Source organism: Chelonia mydas, chromosome 8 (assembly GCF_015237465.2).
Source record: "Chelonia mydas isolate rCheMyd1 chromosome 8, rCheMyd1.pri.v2, whole genome shotgun sequence".
Classification (NCBI taxonomy): domain Eukaryota; kingdom Metazoa; phylum Chordata; order Testudines; family Cheloniidae; genus Chelonia; species Chelonia mydas.
The window spans coordinates 47,790,965-47,814,375 of record NC_057854.1 but is presented as its reverse complement, the minus strand read 5'-3'; the positions used below and the strand labels follow the sequence as shown (position 1 = coordinate 47,814,375).

General features: G+C 44.0%; 2 protein-coding genes across 9 annotated transcripts in view; one reads left to right on the top strand and one right to left on the bottom strand.

The window, feature by feature from the left end:
* DARS2 (aspartyl-tRNA synthetase 2, mitochondrial) overlaps positions 1-13,624 on the bottom strand; it is a 33,232-nt gene extending 19,608 nt beyond the window's left edge. For 2 of the 4 annotated variants that reach the window (XM_037906525.2, XM_037906528.2), the window contains exons 1-9: positions 13,482-13,624; positions 10,238-10,422; positions 8,637-8,736; positions 7,464-7,530; positions 6,806-6,907; positions 5,289-5,333; positions 3,935-4,030; positions 2,858-2,981; positions 2,127-2,173 (exon numbers count right to left, since the gene is read on the bottom strand). In XM_037906525.2, coding sequence (XP_037762453.1) covers positions 2,127-2,173; positions 2,858-2,981; positions 3,935-4,030; positions 5,289-5,333; positions 6,806-6,907; positions 7,464-7,530; positions 8,637-8,736; positions 10,238-10,364 — 708 coding nt within the window. In that variant the 5' untranslated portion in view covers positions 10,365-10,422; positions 13,482-13,624. Of the gene's footprint in view, positions 1-2,126; positions 2,174-2,857; positions 2,982-3,934; positions 4,031-5,288; positions 5,334-6,805; positions 6,908-7,463; positions 7,531-8,636; positions 8,737-10,237; positions 10,423-13,259 lie in introns of all 4 variants that reach the window. The other 2 variants (XM_037906527.2, XM_043521557.1) reach the window with 2 other exon arrangements.
* CENPL (centromere protein L) lies at positions 13,589-23,064 on the top strand. 5 transcript variants are annotated; one of them, XM_037906531.2, is made up of 6 exons: positions 13,729-13,759; positions 15,619-15,713; positions 18,465-18,641; positions 18,837-19,088; positions 19,999-20,541; positions 22,696-23,064. In XM_037906531.2, the coding sequence occupies exons 3-6, from the start codon at positions 18,468-18,470 to the stop codon at positions 22,765-22,767; spliced, it is 1,041 nt and encodes a 346-aa protein (XP_037762459.1). In that variant the 5' UTR covers positions 13,729-13,759; positions 15,619-15,713; positions 18,465-18,467; the 3' UTR covers positions 22,768-23,064. The 5 variants fall into 5 exon arrangements, with proteins under 5 accessions (XP_037762457.1, XP_043377494.1, XP_037762459.1 ...); XM_043521560.1 differs by lacking the exon at positions 13,729-13,759 and adding an exon at positions 14,382-14,652; XM_037906529.2 differs by lacking the exon at positions 15,619-15,713 and having other exon boundaries at positions 13,589-13,759.
* Positions 23,065-23,411: the final 347 nt, after the last annotated feature.

The following is a 23,411-nucleotide window of genomic DNA, read 5'->3' as shown; positions in this document are numbered from 1 at the left end:
TGGGAGGAACTGAGAACTGGGCTCTGAAAATACAAAGGAACCCCTCAAAGAGAAGAGAAAAATATTTACAAACCCATTATATTCATTTATTTTCTAATTCAATAGTTAATCACTCCTATCTCTTTCATGGGATTCACTGACATGGCCTGCCTAGGCAAGAAGTTAATAAGCTGAAATAGTCAATGCAGCATTGACCCTAGTATGGCTACTCAGGAGAGGTTAGCACGTTGGTTAAGGATGAGATGTACAAAGGAAAATGAGCATAACAGAACTTCAGGCTGTACTCAGAATTCTCTAGTCACTGTGGTAAATCATTCCCCTATAAGGGCCTAATCCAAAGCCCACTCATGTCAACGGGAGTCTTTCTATTGCATTCAATGGGCTTTGGACAGACCCTCGCTATCTTTGCTCCTGCTACAGTCCGACTTCTATGCCAGCACGTAAAAGGCAGCTCTGTGTTGAGCTCAGTGCAACCAGAGCTAGATCCAGGACCAACAACCTGGCTTCTGCCTTGCAGAAAAAAATGACGCAAGCTCTGACAAACTTACTCCTGAAGGACTCACACAGTCTGGCCTAGTTTTATATGGTGCAGAAACTGGGTGGACTTTTGTTAATGCTTGTGGTATGGGTTTCCACAAATGGCTAAAATCTGTTGTGTGAGGCTGGACTGAACGTTTACAAATGTGTACATAAATTAGAACTTAAAAACCAGCACCCCCTAGAAGTGTGAGAAGAAAATGTCCTGTGTACAGCTTGTTGAATCTACTCAGCCAGGACTGGATGGTTCCCTTCCGTATATTTGATAAAACTTTCTCCTATTTAGTCTTAAACATCCCAAAGGATTGCCTTCATCACTTCTACAATAACATGCTATCCAATTATATGGATTTAAGAAGGCCATCTAACCTATGTTTTGACTCAGAATCTTTTAGTATCATGAAAGAACAAAGCTACTTTCTTGCAGTGCAATGCATTTGTTGACTCTGAATCCTGTTTTTCGAGGATCATATTCCAGAAAACACCCATCCTCCAAGCACTGCATTCTATTGGCATGTATCTCTTGTGTAAGTCACTATAGTAGTAAACCAATACCCCGATATAACGCGGTTCTCGAGAGCCAAAAAATCTTACTGTGTTATAGGTGAAACTGCGTTATATCGAACTTGCTCTGAGCTCGAGCATTTCCGCTATTAATACAGTATTTGACAAGAAGTTTTATTCTTGGTGTTGTTTTAGAAAGGGCGCATCTGATGTCGTCCTTCACATCAAGCCCGGGGACGTGAGCTGGGGTTGGGGCTCGCAGCCCAGCACCGGGGTCGGGGCTTGCAGCCATCCGTCCCTTTCGGGTTGGGGCTCACAGCCCGGCGCAGGGGTCAGGATCAGGACTCTCAGCCGCGTGCTGGGGTCGGGGCTCGTAGCCCCACAGCTCAACACAAGGGTTGGGGCTCGCAGCCATGCATCGCGGTCGGGGCTCACAGCCCGGCGCTGGGGTCAGGGCTTGTGACTCCCCACATAACCGGGTCGCGACCCCCAGTTTGAGAACCAACGTTGCAAATGAGACAGAAAACCATTTTTTGCTTTACTGCGTTGTATCCAAATTCGTGTTATATCGGGGTAGAGGTGTATTCCCATTTAAGGCTATTTAATTTCCAATTTTATATGCTGGATTTTTATCTTGTTAAATAATAATGTGATGGTAGAGACTGCTAGCCAAGTAATGAATGGTGTAAGGATCTATGCTCTGTCCTCTAACTGACCTATCTTATAGTTCTCACTTTGTCCTATCCACCCCCTCATGCCTCAAAAGGACCCATTTGACATATTAGTAACTGGCAGCAGAATCAACATTTGCTGAGGGGCAAGGGAGGCCGTTCCCCCTCAACATGTTGGTTTGCCACCCCCTGACTTCACAGTATACAATATAATCACATATAATGTTCTATATGCTGACACGACTGTGCCTGCCTCCCACACCTGGAATTTTCTGAAATGATGCCCCTGACTGGCAGGAAAACAGTTAAGTAGTAACACATGACAGAAATAAAGGCAGAGGGGCAGACAGGGACACATGAGCAAATAAGTAGTCTATATTATTGCAGGAGGCCAAGATGGATGACTATACATACCCCTGGAGTTCTCTTAAATAGTGTTGGAGTTTCTACATCCACAAACCCTAAAAAACAAGCATAAGCTTCAGACATTGAATATGCTGAGAATGTTGGTTTCAGACAAGTTGGTTGGAGACTGTGGTTAATCAGCTTGAGGTAGTCTGGCAGAGCATGCAGTCCTCAGTCATAAACAGACTCATTTGATTTTTTTTCTCAGGATGACTAAGGATTACTTATGCAGGCACAGCCTGATCCTGAAGGGCGCTGAGCACCCACCATTCCTATCACGACTAGTTCTCAGCCTCTCCTGCCATAGTTGCTTATATTTGCATTGGCTACTCTGAACAATTAGGCTAAAATTTTGCAAAAGTGACCAGTAAGTTTAAGATGAGCACCTGCCTCTGAAAATTAGGCCCTTATAAAGGCTTATAAAGAAAGACACCCAACAATTGAGATGCCCAAATATCACTAATCACTTTTTAAGATCTTAGCCTTAACATTTATTGTACAGATACTGCTCATTCAAAAATGATCATCTGTGGCATGATAAGGGACTTAGAGCCGCTGTGCTCTTTAGACATCCCAGTATCGCACCCCATGGTATGTTCCTGGGATATAGAGCCATGTCAGGGCAGCACTTTGCCCAGCACCTCTCCCCTAGCATGTCAGGCAGTAGTAGAGCAGATAGCAAGAACAAGAAGAAAAGAAAAAGATGATAAAATGCTAAGAACTAGATATATTTCTCTTACCATGGAGATTACAGAGGTATTCCCGCATTTTCATAACCATCTGCGATCTCAGCCGCAGGTTATGTTGCATCTGGAAGCTGCGCAAGTCCAAGTAGCGATACTGCATGCGCAAGGCCTCAGATTTCTAAAGAGAAAAGGATTGTGATTAAAGAGCAAAAGCCAAACCAGATGCCCATAAAAGCTTCTTCAAAGACCACAATGGAAAGGTGGAAGCAAACATAGGACCCTGCATTACTGCCAGTAACTCATCACCTATGTGGAAGAGCATTAGTTACCTAGGTCACACTTTGACTCTAACTGTGATAGGAGCTGCATGCTGTAAGCTCTATATTCCGGAATGCTCACTTTTCACTTGGCAGCAACAGATCATAATAATCCTACTTGGGACTTGTAGGATGTTTTCAATCATAGGTCTCAAAGCATTTTGCAAAGGTGAGCAAGCATTATTAAACTAATTTTACAGATGGAGAAAACTGAGATACAAGACATTGTGTGAGTTGCCCAGAGTCACACAGTGAACCAGTGGCACAGAGGATATAGAGCCCTGTTCTCTTGAATGCTGGTCCCAACCCCTATCCACTGGTCCACATTTCATAGGGAAGAGAAAGGACACAATAATCAGTGATGTACGACATACCTAACCATCAGTCTGATTGATCTTACTGTCCTGGACGGATATAGTCTCTTGCTAGCTGGCCGCATGCCTGGGTGAGGCTATATACCTTAACTTTTAAGCACACTAGTCCTCCTGTTTCACAATCACAAAAGATGGACATGAGCCCAGATTTTCCTTGTTCCCATAATACCACCAATTCTGACTGTCATTATATTTTTAAACCCAAAGCACAGAGCAGATTTAGGCATTACATTCTACTTTGCTATTACAGTATTACAATTTCACTGTCAGAGCTCACTCTAGGCATGTTCCATTGTGAACAACTCTTTCCCCAGAGCACAGAAGGTGGGAGTAAGAAGAGAATGCCCTACAACAGTGCAATGACACTGCTCTGCAATTCAGCATGGCAAATTCTAACTCTTCTGAAGAGCCAGTGCTTAATGCCAAAGGCAGGCAGCCACCTTGATAAAGTCTTTAATTTCAAAGGGCAGCTTCTTGCAGGAATTCAGGACCTCAGCTGTCTTCACATTCACTTCAATGTCGCCTGTCGGCATTCTCTGAAACAGAGAAAAATAGATTTGAACACCGGGCAAAATACTTGGACAAGTTTCTTTCTAGGTGTCAAGGTTCCTTCCCCACTCTGAACTCTAGGGCACAAATGTGGGGACCCGCATGAAAGACCCCATAAGCGTATTCTTACCAGCTTAGGTTAAAAACTTCCCCAAGGTACAAACTTTGCCTTGTCCTTGAACAGTATGCTGCCACCACTAAGCGTTTTAAACAAAGAACAGGGAAAAAGACCACTTGGAGACGTCTTCCCCCAAAATATCCCCACAAGCCCTACACCCCCTTTCCTGGGGAAGGCTTGATAATAATCCTCACCAATTGGTACAGGTGAACACAGACCCAAACCCTTGGATCTTAAGAACAATGAAAAATCAACCAGGCTCTTAAAAGAAGAATTTTAATTAAAGAAAAGGTAAAAGAATCACCTCTGTAAAATCAGGATGGTAAATACCTTACAGGGTAATCAGATTCAAAACATAGAGAATCCCTCTAGGCAAAACCTTAAGTTACAAAAAGACACAAAAACAGGAATATACATTCCCTCCAGCACAGCTTATTTTACCAGCCATTAAACAAAAGAAAATCTAACGCATTTTCTAGCTAGATTACTTACTAACTTAACAGGAGTTGGAAGGCTTGCATTTCTGAACTGTTTCCGGCAAAAGCATCACACAGACAGAGAGAACCCTTTGTCGCCCCCCCCCCCCCCCACCAGATCTGAAAGTATCTTGTTCCCTCATTGGTCATTTTGGGTCAGGTGCCAGCAAGGTTACCTTCGCTTCTTAACCCTTTACGGGTGAAAGGGTTTTGCCTCTGGCCAGGAGGGATTTTATAGCACTGTATAAAGAAAGGTGGTTACCCTTCCCTTTATATTTATGACACTAGGTTAATGGATTTTCAGGCTAGAAAGAATGCTTATGATTATCCAGTCTGACCCCTTACAGCATAGGGCAGAGAATGTCTCGTAATGATCAGTTTCTCCAAATCTTCCTCAATATTCATTGGCAGGTTAAGGCCAATCAGTTCCTATTTAAGACACACTGGGTCTCACTCTCCATCAGTAGTGTATCCATCCCTATTAGAAGTGAACCTGCTTTCTTGCCCGTAACCTGCTCTCCCCCATGACACGTATGAACTACAAGACAAGAGTTAGGGCCTGATCCTGCCAACACTCATGCCCATGCTTAACTTTATGCACAAGAGTAATCTCCTCAGGTTCACTGATGTATAAACAGGGGAATTGCATACAAGAGTAGGAAGGCATTTGACACTGGTGTGACCACTGCTGGAAACCTGTGTAAAAAATTCAAGAAGGATGTTGATAAATTGGAGAATGTTTAGAGACGAGCCATAAGAATGATTAAACAATTGAAAAACCATACCTTATAGTGATAAACTCAAGGAGCTCAATCTATATAGTTTAACAAAAAGGTTAAGGGGTGACTTGATCACAACCTGTAAGTACCTACACATGGGGAACAGAAATTTGATATGGAAGGTCTAGCAGACAAAGGTATAACAAGATCCAATGGCTAGAAGTTGAAGCCAGAAAAGTTCAAACTAGAAATTCGATGCACACTTTTAATAGTGAGGGTAACTACCCACTGGAACAACTTACAAAGGGTAGTGGAGGATTCTCCATCACTGGCAATTTTAAAATCAAGATGGGATGTTTTTCTAAAAGATATGCTCTTGTTCAAACCAGCATTAATTCAGGAAAATTTTACGACCTGTGTTATACAGGAGGTCAGACTAGATGATCAGTGTCCCAATTGGATTAATAATCTATGAATCGATAAATGCTGGCAGTATCGGGCCCTTAACCTTTAATGTGGAGGAGAGCTATGGTTCAGCTCATTGGTAAATGAATTGCCCCCCATGATACCCAGGAACCATAAAGGTTACACTAGTTTCCATAAGTAGAGTTCCCACTTGAATTCTAAGGTAGACTTGAGTTTTTCTCCCATCTATCATCGCGGCCACAATAAAGACCACTAAACTCTGTTATCCATTCCTTCCCATCTTGCAGGACAGAGTGGAGCACCTTCTACTAACCAGAGAAGAACACATTCAAGTTTCCAATATGTGTCTTAAAAAAAAAAAAGATAACTGTGGAGCCCAGAGCTGGCATACTTTGTGGTAGCATCTAGTGGTTAGAGAAGTGGACTGGGCATTCGAACTCCTGTGTTCTGTACTCAGTCCTGCCAATGACTGGTGGTGTTTGGTCTTGGAAGAGTCACTTAAAGCTTCTGACAACGAGAGCTGTGGGTATGGAACACCTCTGAACAATCATGCCATTAACCTCCATGCTTCAGCTTCTCGATCTATAAAAAGGAGCTAATTAAACTTACCTACAGCAGGCATGAGTAAAAATGGTCAACAATTACTGCAGAAGCACTATAGCATTTCTTATATTTAGACTAGAAAACCAAAAGCATGGATGGTAAAGTCTAGCCTTTTTTAATGGTGACCAGTAGTTGTCAAAGGAGTATTGTTTGACTTCATTCATTAGTGTTTGTGAAGTGCTTTGAAGTTCCTGGAAGGTGCATGCCATAGCAGTTATTTTTATTTCACTGTATTTACAATTCTTTTACATCACTCCAAGATGGATTATCATACCTTGGAGAAAACAAGCTTGCTAATGGCAAAGCAATGACACAACGTGTGCAGCATGAATCCACCTGCCAAATCTCTGTGCTAAATTCAGTGCACTTTACCAGAGTGCCAAACTCTAGAAAATCCCAGGAAGATTTCAAAGCACTAACCGGGTTCTTCTGCCCTGGGGGCCGAGAGATGACCGTCCCAGTTACCCTCACAACAGATTCCAGAGGGGCATCATACAAGACCTTCTTAACATGGGAATGTGCCTGCAGGAAGAAAATACTGAGATGTCATGGAAACTGAAGTCACATTGCAGACTGTGCCATGCTTGGATGCTTTTCTGTTTTCTTTATGGCCCCCTCTCAGACAAAATGTAAAGATCACTCTTTATAAACCAGTTGTATGACATTATTACTACTTGTATTGCAGTAGCATCTGGGAACCCCAGTCATGGACCAGAACCTCACTATGCTAAGTGCTGTATACAGACAGAACAAAAAGATGCCCCTTTCCCAAAGATCTTACAATCTAAGAAATCTTACATACTGAGCACAGCTCACTCCAAGTTAGGTCTCTAGCTCAGCTAAAAGCTTTAGTAATCACAGTCCTTTTGCTTTACTTCAGGAGTGCTCACTTTTTGCCCAACCCGGGGCTACGCTAGCAATCTGTCAGGAGACTGAGGGCCACAGATGATGTACATAAATCAGAGCAGACTGCAATATGTAATATAAATTCAGTTTCTTCATTCTGCCCTTGACACCTTGGGGGACAACAAGCCTTTAAAGCAAAAAATCTAGAGAGTCATCCCTTGGCAGCCCTTACCTCATCCTGTGGAATGATGATTTGTGTCAGCCCCTGGAAGTCCCTCAGAACCAGGAACAGGCCCTGTCTGAACATGATGAAAACAAAATGGAAAGAGTTGTTTCTCCCAGGGTTCAATCTTTTTGCTTTCTAAGCCAAAGCCTATGTAAATATCTTGTATTTCTGGGGATATTGTGGCTTTCATCTCAAAGTACTTTAGAAACAACATGAATCTAGGAATCACTTTACTCACTTTGGAAATCAGGGATGAAACAGATCTTTAATTTGGATTAGATTCAAGTACCAAACCAGACTATAAAAAACGATACAGCAGCGCTTGAATGTGAACACTCATCCATGAAGAATAAGAGTTTTGAATACACAACATAACATTTACAGCCCCTTGGTACTGAACATGCTCTGTTCTACTACTAGCAAGATCTCCTATAGCACTTTTCACCTGTAGATCTCAGAGAACTCTACAAAGGAGAAAAGTATCATTCTCTCCACTTTACAAGAGGGAGCTAGTAGGAGGGAATCCCCTCTGACTGATTAAACAGGATGCTGCTCTCAATATGGTAGGAAAAACAACTGAAGCTCCTCAGCCTCCCCCATAGAGAGCTTCACTGGATACGGTGAAAGCCAATGGACATAAGGAAGCCTGTCCATAGCTTCCAGTCCCACCTCCCTTCTGGGTCCTTGCAAGTTTTAAATACTAATCTGACATGAATCTCATTGTTCAATACCAACACTTCAGACGGGGCAGAGCTGGGAGGAATGTGTGCGCGCAAAGGTGACTTTAAACCCCTCTTCTGGGACCACGAGGGGGCCTGCCTGACCACTGCATAAGATAAAGCAGCCTTAGAGCTACTCTAATTTACACTGTGCTTTCTGCAGTTCCTCAGTAGGCCCAGGAAGCAGAGAACAGCCATAGTGCATGCACTTCGGCCAGACCCTGACCTGTCCCTACACCCACGTCTGGGCACAGGGCACTTAGAACTGTTTCTCTACACTGGCCAAGAAGCCACCCTACACAGAGGATATTCTCAGGAAGGGGTTTCCCCCCCATTTTTAAGCCCCTTTATGCTGCCAGGGTGGTATAAAGGGCCGTTAACATAACCAAGAATCAGGTCCTAGGAGCTGCCTTGGCTCCAGCAAAGTAACCTCTCCTCCATCCATGTGGGCCGCGTTTACCTTTGGTACTGAATCCATCCACACAAGGTGACCTCTTGGCCCACATGAGCAGAACGCAACTCTCCGCAAGTGTTGGTCCGAGCCACAAAGCTATTGAAATCTTGAGACAAAGCCACAGAAAAACAGTTTCAATGGGAGCATGAATGCTAATGTAGGTATACAATAATGAGTGCTATCTTATTCAAAGATCACTGTACAAACACACAACAAAAAGGACAGTCCCTGCCCCCAGAGTCTTTTTTTTGTACAGTGCTTAGGACAATGGAGTACTGGTCCAGGATTAGAACTCCTAGGCATTATGGTGATACAAATAAATAAAAATAATAATCCGAGTGTGTTTTATGGCCATATATAAGCAGATCATTTCTTCCACCACTAAAGTGACTTCTTGGGTGGAAGCCAACAGCCTTTAAAGATAACAGAGAAATACTATTTCCTTGCCTAAAATGGTTTGTAAAGAATACTGTATATCCAAAGAAAACAACAGAGACAACTTTAGGGAGGCACAATTGAAACATGGCCATATGTGAACATAATCAGCTTTCTTAGAATCATAACAGTGATGTTTGCCATACCTTGCGTCAAACAACCTGTATATACCAATTCTGGCAGCCTAGGTTGATGATCTGCTTATGCAAAGTGTAACAACAGGTTTGCTGATCTCTCATCCTAATTCCAGGATGGCGCTCTTTGAGGTTAACACGACATTTAAGCATAATCCACCACATTTGCCAATTTCGTCTCAAAAAAGACCCAGGACAAAAATAGCAAAGGATGCTGCAGGTATTTATTGAGTCATGTTGGCCGAGCTGTGTTGGGGGTTGAGGAACAGAGCAGCACTAGATCAAGGTCTAAATGTATTGACAAAACCACATAAGGGAAAATTGAAAAATTCTCTGCCTGCTTTATACAAGGCTAGCAAAGGCCTGATCCAAAGCCCATTGAAGTTAATGGGAGTCTTCCTATTGATTTCAATTGGCTTTGCACCAGGGCCTTAGACAATAAAACCAGACTGGTCAGTTTCATGCTCTGGTTGTTAAACATTCACACAGTGCTCTTGGGTTTTAAAGTTTATAGTATTTTAGAAGGTTAAAGGGAGACTGTCAACTTAGGCACATTCCTGCCTGAAAACATTTCACCTACTATTGTTACAGACCCTTAAAATTACTAGAGGGGAAAAAAAATTTCCCTCACTTTTATGTCAGGCACAGTCACTTTTCTCTGTTTGTCCAAGTCCTTCACACTACAGTTAGGAGAAAGGGAAAAACCGGTTTTCAGACAGGAAAATGTGATTTGAAAGGCACAAAAATTGGTTTTGGATCATGCCCCATGTGGGAGTAATGTGCAAAAAGTAAAGAGCATAAATGGGTTAAGGTCTTTTTTAAAATATACATTTAAAAAATATCTAGAGGGAAGTGCTAATACATGTCTCATTTTAGCGATCGTTTAACTTTCTGTCTGGATTACCATAAGAGGCTCTGTCACCCAGAATAAGAGCAAAGTTGAAGATAAGACAAATAAGATACAAAACCTATTTTTGTAAATTCAGTATGTGAATATAAAATATTGTATTCAGGAGACTTCTCCCTACCCCTGCTCACCTGATGCTCTTTTCTCTGAGCTAAGTGCCAAACTGTTGGAAACGTATCTGCACCAAGGTCTGTTTAGTTCTCTAGAGAACAGACACGGCTGACTGTACAGCAGTCGCAGCCCGTGGCGGAATGACATCTTACAGGCCACAACAGCGGGATCAGAAACAGAAGGGCAGTCCTGGATCTTCCACACTCTGGACAGTTTTAGGAAAAAACAACATGGAAAGTAATTTCACTTTGCAACCCTCAGATTCTATTCTTCAATCAGTACTTGTGTCAAATTCTCCCTTGACTGACCAGCTGCCCTTATTTCCCCGAAGGGTCCACATGGTCTAGTGCAGAGGCGGACAAACTTTTTGACCTGAGAGCTGCATTGGGGTTCCAAAACTGTATGGAGGGCCAGGTATGGAAGGTTGTGCCTCCCCAAACAGCCTGGCCCCTGCCCCCCTAAAGCCCCCCACCCATCCAACCCCCCCGCTCCTTTCCCCCCCTCAACTGCCCCCCCGGGCCCCACCCCCATCCAACCCCCCCATTCCCTGTCCCCTGACTGCCCTGCCCCTATCCACACCCCCGCCCCCTAACAGGCCCCCCGGCACTCCCACACCTATCCAACCCCCCCATTCCCTGTCCCCTGACTGTCCCCCTCCCAGAACCTCTGCCCCATCCAGCTGCCCCCTGCTCCCTGTCCCTTGACTGCCCCGCGGGACCCCCTGCCCCTTACCTCACTATCTACTTGTACAGTGATTAGCACAATGGGGCATCAATAGTGTAATATAAATAATAATCACATGTACAAACTCCACCTTTATTCCCCATCTGTCATTCATACTAGTTCCTGTCTCCCTCAGGCCTGCATAATATTCATATTTTGTATGTGTATGGCATCTTCCATCATCAAGGAAGATCTCAAAAGGAGGTCTATAAACCACTTGCTGGTGACGTCTGGAAAGAAGGCAGGTCAGGTCACATGGCAGTGGCTCCACTTTCTTGCTTCCAACTCCATATAATTCAATCAGTACAAAAACTGTCTACTCTAGACATGCCCTAGAGATGATCAGACTCTTCATGCCAAAAAGTCAGCCCTTACCTACATACAAAATAGTCCCAAACTAAAGGTGTGTGTGTGTAAACTTATTGAGTCCAGTGCACGTTGGTTTACAGACACTCTTATTTCAGTTAAAGGGTCTCCTATTTTTATATAACTTATTTTTTTTTTTACATTATATCAAAATAGGACACTCAATCTGAAATAAGAGCACCTACCCACAAACTTATCAATAAATAATTAAAGGTGAGATTTAAAACAGACTTAGGCAGATGTACATTTTAAAATGTTACCAGCATAACTATATCAGTAATCAGAGTGGTAGCCGTGTTAGTCTGTATCAGCAAAAACAACGAGGAGCTCCTTGTGGCACCTTAGAGACTAACACATTTATCTGGGCATAAGCTTTTGTGGGCTAGAACCCACTTCATCAGATGCATGGAGTGAAAAATACAGTAGTAGGTATATTTATACATAGTACATGAAAAGATGGGAGTTGCCTTACCAGGTTGGGCGGGGGGGGGGGTAAGTCTAACGAGACAATTCAATGAAGAGTAGAATACCAAGGGAGGAAAAATCACTTTTGTAGTGGTTTTGAGGGTGGCCCATTTCAAAGAGTTGACAAGAAGGTGTGAGTAACATTAGGGGGAAATTAGTATGGTAAAATTAGGTTTTGTAATGACTCATCCACTCCCAGCCCTTTTCAGGGGCTCGTTCACCTGCACATCTACAATGTGATATATGCCATTATGTGCCAGCAATGCCCCTCTGCCATGTACATTGGCCAAACCGGACAGTCTCTATGCAAAAGAATAAAGGGACATAAATCTGACATCAGGAATTACAACATTCAAAAACCAGTAGGAGAACACTTCAACCTCCCTGGTCACTCAATAACAGACTTAAAAGTGGCAATTCTTGAACAAAAAAAAAATTCAAAAACAGACTCCAACGTGAAACTGCAGAACTGGAATTAATTTGCAAACTGGACACCATCAAATTAGGCCTGAATAAAGACTGGATAAATCCTAAATATACCTGCTACTGTATTTTCCACTGGATGCATCTGATTAAGTGGGTTCTAGCCCACGTAAGCTTATGCCCAAATAAATTTGTTAGTCTCTAAGGTGCCACAAGGACTCCTCATTGTTTTTTTAATGTCAGTAATGGGTGTGATTTTTTTTACCAATACAGTTATGCTGATAAAAGCCCTAATGTAGATGCAGTTATACTTGTATAGGACACTTTATACTAATATAGCATATTTTACTTTGGTAATCTGGAATAAGCTATACTGGTATAAAAGAGTTCCTAGAGCTGTGTCTACAATGGGGAAGGGGCTTGCCACTTTTTTCCTCGATTCAAGCCCAGAAGGCACCATTGTGATCATGTAGTCTGTGCATAACACAGGCCAGATAACGTCTGGAAAATAATTCCTAGAGCAGATCTTTTAGCAAAACATCCAGTCTTGATTTAAAAATAGCCAGCAATGCAGACTCCACCAGGCCCGCTGGGGACTTTAACGATCATAGTGGCAAAACGTGGGAGGGTAGAGGAGTGAGGTGGCTCCAGCCCTGGCCGCTGTTACGGCATTACAAAGAGTGGGGTTGGCCAGACCAAAGCAGGCCCGGTGCCATCTGCGCACCCGGGAACGCCGCCCCCCCCCCCCGCGTAGCTGGGGCAGCTCTAGGCACGGCTCAGACCCCGGCCCCCCACTGGGGACCGCCCCGTTTCCAGCCCAGCGTGCGAGGCCAGGGAATGCACCGGCCGGGCTGCTGGGCCGACACGCCAGTGCCAGCAAGCGCCGGGGCGCGGGCAGTAACTTGCCCGGAAGCACAGCCCGCCCGCCGGCCGGCCCAAGCTGGGGCCCCTCAGGCCGCTGCTCGCGCTCCCAGCAGGGGCCTTGTCCCGATTTTACGGTGACAGGCGGCCCCCTTTTGTTTGCAGACTGCTACGGGGGAGCGGGGAGGACAGGTGCCCGCGAACCTGCGGCTCTCCGAGAGTAGCCAGCCGGGAGAGAACCCAGGCGTCCGGGCTCCCGAGCCCAGCACAGACCCCGCCCCGCACTGGAGTGTTCGCTCCCTCGGGCGGCCCTCAGCCCCAGCCTCTTCCTGCTGCTGGCGGCGGGGGCTTGGCTTCGAGTCCCCACCCCAGACAGCCGCTCTCCCTGCCTCAAGCGCTTTTCTTTCCGCACAGTCTCGGTCCTACCTTACGGACCGGGACAGCGCGAATCTCGCTAACTGTCCCTACCCAGCCACCGTCGCACCCAGTCATCATGTCTGATTAGGCACCTCCCCGCCCGCACTAAACATGGCGACGGAGCAGTTGTGCGTCACGTGACGGGATTCCTGGCTCAGGCTCACGCGCGCGCGGGTGTCCCTGCCGCAGGGGCTGCCGGGAAGCGGATTCAAACGATCTTGGCGGAGCGCGCGAGAGCCGAGTCCGCAATGAGGCGATCGGGGCGGCCTAGTCTCTGGCGGCGGCAGGTGAGAGTCCGCCGCCCTGCGTCTAACGTACGGAGAATGACGTTTTCCCCCCTGTCCGGTAGCGGGAGCCGGGGCGCTGGCGGCGGGCTGCTCGTGCAGCTGAGCGGGCTGGCGCGGGGGGCCGATCTCCTACCGGGGATCGTGACTGATGAGCCCGGGGATCGGGGGAGCCGCCCGGGGGCACTACCCCCCTAGCGGCCGCCTCTGCCCGCCCCGTGCGGCATGACAGGGCCCCATCAGCCGCTGTCCTGGGAGAGGGAGCTGTTCGTGTCGTTACACCGGCCCCGCGCTGGGGCGGCACCAGGCTCCCCGCCCCACCCATCCTAAGGCAGCCAGCTGCGAACCGGCCGCGAACGCCTGCAGCGGCTGGAGCATCTGCCCACCCTGGATGTGCTGCTGTGTAAAATCTTCCCCTTGCAGCGTGCTGGGGCCTGTAACAGACACGGAGGGGACAAAGCGCCCCCCCTCCCCCCCAGCTTACAACCCAGGGCAGACTGGAAGGAGGCCATAGTTTACAAGATCTTTCACAGGCATTAACGTTAAGCTGACTTCAGTACATTGGAAAAGGAGGTGGGGGGAGTTATGTAGGAAACTTTTCGTTGCTAGGGTGGTTGAAGGTGTGACAGTTTGGGGACATGTTGGGTTTGGGAACATTTCCACCTCCCCTCTGAATGTAAACTTTCAGTGTGCCTTTGAGCATTTGTTGTTGTTGTAGCAGGTACTTGACACCAATACCCTGGTCTGCATCTAAAACTGAGGTTGATCTAGCGATTTCACTTAAGGATGAGAAAATGCACGCTCCAAAGAGATTTAAGCCGACCTAAGCACCACTGTAGGTACTGCTAGGCCAATGGATTTGCTACAGTGATGGGGAAAATGCCTTCCTCGCTCTAGTAAGTGTCTGCATTACAGTGGCGTAGCTAGGAATGCAGCCGATGAAGTGAGCTGTAGCTCACAAAAGCTTATGCTCAAATAAATTTGTTAGTCTCTAAGGTGCCACAAGTTCTCCTTTTCTTGTAGCTAGAACTGTGGTGCTTGTAGTGTAGTAGTCATACCCCAGGTGAAGAATTTATGGCCAGGTCTACACTACAGACTGATGTTAGTGTAACTACATTGTTCAGGGGTGTGTGAATGATGTAGTTATATCAGGGGTTCTCACAACAAATTTTTGTGTGGCCTCAGAGCGCGGCCACGAACTCTCGCTGGTGGCCACTCTAACAATTTTTCCTAAAATACTTAATTAATTTTAGGAAAAGCAAATAAATATGCATTTATACATGTCCAAATCATTAAAATTTATTTGTGTAGGGGGCTGGTTTTTTTGCAGACTCAATTAAAAATAATGTACAATTGTCTCTATTCTTTACTGGACCTAAACAGAATAGAAACATAAATAAGGTGCTTTGCATGTTTTGCTTTTTTGGTTGCTTTTTTTTTTTTTTTTCTTAAAGACTTGCTAGCTTGTAAGTCTGCTACTGTGAAAAGTGATATTTGTATATTAATGTAATTTTTCACAGCAGACTTGCTAGCTAGCTGGGAGGCTATGAAAAGCGATATTAGCAATATCACTTTTCACAGCGGACTTATACTCAGCCGTGGCAAGCTGGGGAACAAATTAAGGCCTGGATGGGGAGGTGGGTAGGGGGCCCAGGGGTGATGGGAGTCAGTGAGAGCCAGGAGGATGGGGGTGGGAGGGGAGACGAGGGCGGGAGTCTAAAGCCCTGCGGCTGAGGGATGGAGCCTGCTGCCACACGGGCAGAGACTGCCACCCAAGCCCTGAGGCCCAAGCCCCACTGCCCCCAGGAAGGTGGGGAACCCATGCTGGCTGCCTGCTTCTACAGTGTTTGTGTCTCTTGTAGGGGACAGAGACCAGCTCCTGCTGGTGGCCCCAGGGGAGTGGCTGCTGCATTGCTTCCCCCCATCACTGCCCAGGAGGCTGTGGCTGCAAGAAAAGGTGCATTTGAGAAACTCTTGAGTTATACCAACCTTAACCCCCCCCATGTAGACACTGCTTTGTCAATGGGATAGCTTCTTCCATCCACATAGCTACCACCTCTTGGGGGGGTGGATTAACTACACCTAAGGGAGAGTTCCCTCCCGTCAGCATAGGAGCATCTTCACTTTAGCGCTACACTGATGCAGCGTTTTAAGTGTAGACCTGCCCTATGTTTGGGAAGCTGTGGCAGAGTAGCCAAGGGCCATCAACGTGGAACTGTTCTACTCCGGTAGAAGAATGAGTTTGATACCAGCAGTGCCATTGATTCTGATCCACTGTTAGACTAGAAGCCCAGGGGGTAAGAGGTTTGTTGCCTGGAAATTCTCCAGCAGAAGATTCCATCCCCACAGAACAGACCAGTGTGGTCCAACACTGGGAGTCTGGGACAGGACCGGCTCATGACAGAAGGCATTTAGGCTGTGGCTTTGTTCCTTACATTGTATTTGATCTGTGAGAGTATTGTCATACAATTGCGTGCCTTAGTATATTTTATGAAGGTAAATATTGTTGAGGTGGTGGTTCCTACTTGCTGTTTGTGGGGAAAGCAAGGATTTCTATGTTGAAACAGCTTTTACAATTTATTAACTGTGTCTAGTACTTTGATCCTCGGAAATGCTCTTACATTAAAATAAACTTTCAATCTCTACTTTAGCCAAGGTGGATAAAAACATGGTTTTTAACTTTTAAATGGTTATTTTTGAAAACAGATCAATTTATTGAATTTAAATCAAATATTTGTATGTGCATATTGCTAGTTCTTCCATCCCATTTTGTAGTCAAATTGCAAAGGTGAATATTTTGTATTTGTTTTGTTAGTTTCCTAATTCTTAGTAGACTTTATGCAGATTTCTTTCTACTAAAAAGTTTCTCTCATTTAAAATGTTCCTTTATGCTGAACAAAGCCCAGGGACTTGTAACAACCTTGATAAGCAACTAGCCAATGTTATATTTACAGCCAGCACCACCTTCCCATGTGAACATACATAAGAGCATAAGAATGGCCATACTGGGTCAGACCAAAGGTCCATCCAGCCCAGTATCCTGTCTACCGACAGTGGCTAATGCCAGGTGCCCCAGAGGGAGTGAACCTAACAGTTAATGATCAAGTGATCTCTTTCCTGCCATCCATCTCCACCCTCTGACAGAGGCTAGGGACACCATTCCTTACCCATCCTGGCTAATAGCCATTAATGGACTTAACCTCCATGAATTTATCCATCTCTCTTTTAAACCCTGTTACAGTCCTAGCCTTCACAACTTCCTCAGGCAAGAAGTTCCACAGGTTGACTGTGCGCTGAGTGAAGAACTTCCTTTTATTTGTTTTAAACCTGCTGCCCATTAATTTCATTTGGTGGCCCCTACTTCTTATATTATGGGAACAAGTAAATAACTTTTCCTTATTCACTTTCTCCACACCATTCATGATTTTATATACCACTATCATATCTCCCCCTTAGTCTCCTCTTTTCCAAGCTGAAAAGTCCTAGCCTCTTTAATCTCTCCTCATATGGGACCATTCCAACCCCCTAATCATTTTAGTTGCCCTTCTCTGAACTTTTTCTAATGCCAGTATATCTTTTTTGAGATGAGGGGACCACATCTGTATGCAGTATTCAAGATGTGGGTGTAACATGGATTTATATAAAGGCAGTAAGATATTCATCTTATTCTCTATTCCCTTTTTAATGATTCCTACCATCCCGTTTGCTTTTTTGACTGCCGCTGCACACTGCGTAGACGTCTTCAGAGAACTATCCACGATGACTCCAAGATCTCTCTCCTGATTAGTTGTAGCTAAATTAGCCTCCATCATATTGTGTGTATAGTTGGAGTTATTTTTTCCAATGTACATTACTTTACATTTATCCATGTTAAATTTCAGTTGCTATTTTGTTGCCCAATCACTTAGTTTTGTGAGATCTTTTTGAAGTTCTTCACAGTCTGCTTTGGTCTTAACTGTCTTGAGCAGTTTAGTGTCATCTGCAAAAATCATATGCTGAACTTTGACTCAGGAAAGCTGAATGCTTCAACCAGGCTATATTCCTCCATCAGGGTTTGCAGTTTGAAGTCGATGGGATTTGTGCTTCTAAATTACTTGGGTGCTTCTGAAAATTTCACCATGAAGCATGGGCTTAGAAGCTTAATTTTCTAGGCTCCCATTTTTGAACATTTTGGCCTGTTTATAAAACAATTTGTAATAACTCTGCAAGTCTAATTTGCAAGTCTAAACTTTTCATTGTATGCAGTCTCTCTAATAAACTTTTTATTGTCAATTCAAAACAAAATTGCTTCAGTGTTTGATTTCATGCTATTAATATATTTTTAAATAAAATTATAACTTAAGCATGTGCATAAGCGTCTGAGCTAAACTTTAAGTACATTAGTTCCTTTCATGTGACTAAAGTTCTGCATTTGCTCAAGAGTCTGCAGGAACACCACCTTAATTTTCATATTTATTAATAAATATTAAATATTTGTCTCTTGCCTATAGCAGTTCTGTAAAATTCAAATAAGAGACTCTACCGTAGTGGGCATTTGAATTAGAAAGAAACATTTATAATTTAGTTTATCAATTTGAATTAGTTTTACAAAGGCTCGGTGTGATCAGACTCAATGATTTGCAAATACTTAATTGACTTAAATTAATAATTTAAATCACTCCACCCGACTATAGCAAGTTTTCAGTCTTTGGGCTCTTTTCATGTATAGGATATGGATACTCCTGATTCTGGGGGCATGACCCGTTTAGGAAGAAAAACTGCAGAGACTGGAATCAACTTTACAAATACTACTCGTTTCTCAAGAGGTTTGACGTTCACCAGGACACACACCCTGTGTGGTCAGAGCCCAGCTAGGAGAATAATTCCACAAACATCTTTACTGCAGGTGAGCTTTTAGTAGTTTAATATAACTAAAGAAAATGTGTCTATTCATATCTTAAATCAGCTGTCACATCTTATATAAATAAGAATAAAAACTGATTAGCCTGTATATTTGATGCAGTGTACACGTGTTTCTTCAATTTCATTACAGGAATTGTGGGCAGGCCTAGAAAACTGAATACTGTTCTCTTGATTCTAGGAAAATGCGGATCCTCAGAAGATAGCATTCCTTCTACGCAAACAATGGACCTTGTATAGTGTGACCCCCATGTACAAATTCTCTTATGGTAATCTGAAGGAGTATTCTAGACTTCTGAGTGCCTTTGTTGCCACTGAAAAGCAGAAAGGACTTGCTGTAGAAGTGGGCAATGATCTTGCTATCAAAGTGATTTTGTCCACCCTTTTAGGACTGAGAGGTACGGATCAGGACCAGGCTGCAATCCTTGTCCAGGTAAGGACTGCAGCTAGCACTGTTGATAGCAATGGTGTCTTAACACTTCTGAATTGCCTTACTGTAACATGTTAAAATATTTATGGCTGCTACTATGGTAATTTTCATGTATCCTGTGGTTCAAACTTTTTTTGCATCTCTTTGCTTTTAACCAATATGGTTCTTGTCTGTTTTAACACCCTCATGGAATTCTTCATAAACTGTTGATCCGTTCAAACATAGACTTGGGAACAAATCTTTCTTATAGTTAGAGGACAGAAGTAGGAGTTGAAACTCTTCAGTTCTTCTCTGTCATCAACTTGATGTAGGATCTTGCATGGGTCATTTAATTTCATTGGTAAAATGGATGTAATGCTACTTCCCTGCCATAGTTAAGGCCTATTAACACTGAGGTCCTCAGAGGAAAGATGCTATTGAAGTGCAACATTTTGTATTGCAATTATTGTAGGAAAATTAATGCACAATACAAATGCTGCATTAAGCAGCACTAATGTAGACTTACGGATTGCTTCTATTCCCATTGAAGTAAATAGCAACACTTCCACTGACTTCAGTGGGAGGAGCCAGGCCCTCTATAGGCATAATAGATGAATTGCAAAAACTGTCTTTAAACAGTCAAGATATCTAAAGTGGTATAATGGCATAGAAACCAGTGCAATGCAGTGTCAAAACTTAGGGTTCTAGCTGGGCCAAAATCTTTAAATTGGGCACCAAAACCCATATAGCACGTCTGAAAATCAAGCCACTGATTTGGAGCTGATTCCTTCTGATCTCTTGCTATTAAAATGGTATATCAGGGGAAAATTCTTGTGCTTTAGCAATTCTTATTAGAATCCATTTCGCTCTGGCTAAGAACTGTCAAATGCACTCTAGAACTTGACGATGTAATGCAGACATTTTTTTCTTTTAGATTGCATCAAGATCTCAGCTCCCATTTGAAAATGCAGAAGACAAAGTGGTGTGGTCAGGCTGGTTCTGCTGTATATCTGGAGATGATCTTTCGGAGAGCGTACCAGAGGATTTTACCTGTTTATCTTTGTTCCTTGCAAATGGGGCAGAGAGTTACACAGCCATAGTTGGTAGTTGGTTTCAGAAGACATTTGACTGTTATTTCAGTCGTTTAACCATTAGCCCACTCAACCTTGCCTGGATGGCTGCTATGTGGACTGGGTGCAAAGTGGACAGTCATATGGCTGCGACAGAACTTGTTTTCTCTGTGCCCTGCATTCCCCAGTCTCTGGACATTTCATATGCCATACACCCTGAGGATGCAAAAGCCTTATGGGACACAGTGCAAAAAACTCCTGGGGAGGTTACTCAAGAAGAAGTGAATTTATTTATGGACTGCCTTTACTCTCACTTCCATAGACACTTTAAGATCCACTTGTCAGCCACAAGACTCGTGAAAGTCTCTACATCTATAGCATCAGCACACTGTGATGGGAATATAAAGGTACTAAATTGAATTCCAGCTATGAGGTTTTGATTAACACTGTTCTAGCCAGTATAATTAAAATAGTGCTACCTGGCCAGAAAGAGCTGTCCCTAAAGTTGGAGGCTACTTGATTCTCGTAACTGATTCCCGCCCGCCCCCAATCAATTTAAAAATTTGAGCCTCTACCAGACATAACTAGTTTCCAGTGGGTTCCACAGCACATCTGGCAGTTGTGCAGTCAACATTTTGTATTGTGGTAGACCTCCCAGGCATTGTGTTGGCCCCTGTGTACACACAGAACAAAGACAGCCCTTGTCTCATTTTGGCTAAAATTTGGATTTAAAAATCTCAAACTTATACAAAACCTAAAGCCACTAGAAACTACAATTGACTTTTTTGATACTAAAACTTTTTTTTAAAAGAAAATCCCCATATATTTATGTGTAAGGCTATGATTTTTTTCACGGAGGTCGCAGAAGTCACGGAATCCGTGACTTTCAGCGACCTACATCACTTCAGCCCCGGGGCAGGGACCTGCAGGGTCCCCCTGCCCCGGATGATGGGGGTACCCCGCAGCTCCTGGGTAGCAGGGGTCCCCAGAGCTCAGCATGGGCCCCTGCAGCTGCCCAGCTGCTGCGGACGGTGTGGGGACCCCGCAGCTGAGCTGCCCATTTTGTCATAGATATTTTTAGTACAAGTCATGGAGAGGTCATAGGCTTCCTTGAATTTTTCTTTATTGGCCGTGACCTGTCCATGACTTGTACTAAAATATCCATGACAAAAATCTCAGCCTTACATTTAGGTGCTAGCACAATGTTGGGATTGAGACATAACATGGTAATGACTAGTGTGTTTTCACTGTCCATGCTGGAAAATGAATCAATTTTTAGTATGGTTTTCTTTTAACTTTTCATTTATAATGATCTGAAGTGCTAGCAACATAGCTAAAGAAATAGGTTTTAAAGTTGGAAGCTGCCAAATGGGTGCTGCCAATCTTAAGAAGTATCTTTCTCATTTCATGGCTGCTTGGCCTATTTAACAATTGACTATAGGAGCCCTGCCTCATTTAGTGGGTAAGAAAATGCACAGGAGACCCTTTTAGACTTTTTAGAATGTGAACTCTAAGGATGTGGATAAATTGGAGAGAGTCCAGCGAAGGGCAACAAAAATGATTAGGGGTCTGGAACACATGACTTATGAGGAGAGGCTGAGGGAACTGGGATTGTTTAGTCTGCAGAAGAGAAGAATGAGGGGGGATTTGATAGCTGCTTTCAACTACCTGAGAGGTGGTTCCAAAGAGGATGGTTCTAGACTATTCTCAGTGGTAGAAGAGGACAGGACAAGGAGTAATGGTCTCAAGTTGCAGTAGGGGAGGTTTAGGTTGGATATTAGGAAAAACTTTTTCACTAGGAGGGTGGTGAAACACTGGAATGCGATATCTAGGGAGGTGGTAGAATCTCCTTCCTTAGATGTTTTTAAGGTCAGGCTTGACAAAGCCCTGGCTGGGATGATTTAATTGGGGATTGGTCCTGCTTTGAGCAGGGGGTTGGACTAGATGACCTCCTGCGGTCCCTTCCAACCCTGATATTCTATGATTCTAACTCTTTAGGGCAGGTAATGCTAATTTGTACAGTACTCAACACAATGTGACCCAACCTGGTTATGATCCTTAGGCACTACAGCAATATAAATGTTCAATAATAACTTGTCAGACATGGCCCGAATAACAAAGAGTTCTGTGGGATCATCAGATATCACTGCTAAAGTGAGTTGGCAGGAGGGTGGAAGAGCAGAGTGGCCAATTGTCGGTGCTTCTTCCAAGGAGAAGTGAGGGGACAGAGTGGCTGGGACTTCTCTCTCCCTCTTTTAAAGAGGAGGCAGGAGCAGTGTGTCCCTTGAGCTGCTGATCTTTTCCCAGGATGGGAGTGAAGATCAGAAGGGCCCATGTAGAGGAGGAGGAGGAGATAGGACGCTAGTCCTCGTGTACACTCAACAGGAGGAGTCCTGCAAAGAAACAGGGAAAGTAGCATAGTGATGAGATTAACCCATAGTGCAAATCCTTCACTCCCCTCAGCAGTTGTCAGTGTGTGTTCTACACATTTAAATAGCAATCAGTGATTTAAATAGCTTATTGTATTTCTGTTCTGACTACAACTAATGGTTTTCTTGCAGATCCTACATAGCAAGCACCTAATAGGAGTGTTGACGCTGCTGACAGAGCTGGCAATCTCACAGATACAATGAAACCTTGTACTCTATACCTGCTGTCCTAAAAAACTTATTACAGATGCTCTGCTTGGATCACATTAAGTCCATCTGCAGTAGATTCATGTTTGAGAGACATTGACTGCAGAAAGCTGGCTTTCCTGCAGATTTTTTTAGCCTCACAAAACTCCAGTCCACGAAGTGAAAGCATATTAGTTTCATTTGACCTCATTGGTTCCTGGACTGAAATCCACAACTGGTAATGAAGCAAAGAGGGCCATAGGAGGAAAATTATAGATGCACATTTTGCTATAATAAAAATGTCACATCAATAAAGTAACATTTTGTAATGGGTTTTTTAAGTATCATTTAAAGGGTCAGGCATGAGCTGGAACACTGCTCCTGCTACATAGCTTAGATCAGTGGTTCTCAATCAGCACACAGCTGTGACCCATGTGACATCCTCAGGGCCATACAGGTAGTATATATATTGTGTGGATGTGGCTCACATAACACAGAGAGAGCTGCATAAGCAGCCCACAATGGTAAATAGGTTGAGAACCACTGGCCTAGATGGTAACACGGTAGTGCAGGAGGGTGGTGCATGTAATATAGGGCAGAAAAGTCTGTCTGTTGGGATTAATTTCTGCAAGGTTCAAAAGCAGTCCCCTATGTTTGTCGAG

Excerpts from the sequence above, each read along its gene's own strand:
- CENPL (XM_043521559.1), top strand. The coding sequence starts at position 13,721 with ATGAGGCGATCGGGGCGGCCTAGTCTCTGGCGGCGGCAGGTGAGAGTC. Across the intron at positions 19,089-19,998 it reads AGGCTGCAATCCTTGTCCAG|ATTGCATCAAGATCTCAGCT; the intron begins GTAAGGACTGCA and ends TTTTTCTTTTAG. Across the intron at positions 20,542-22,695 it reads ACTGTGATGGGAATATAAAG|ATCCTACATAGCAAGCACCT; the intron begins GTACTAAATTGA and ends GTTTTCTTGCAG.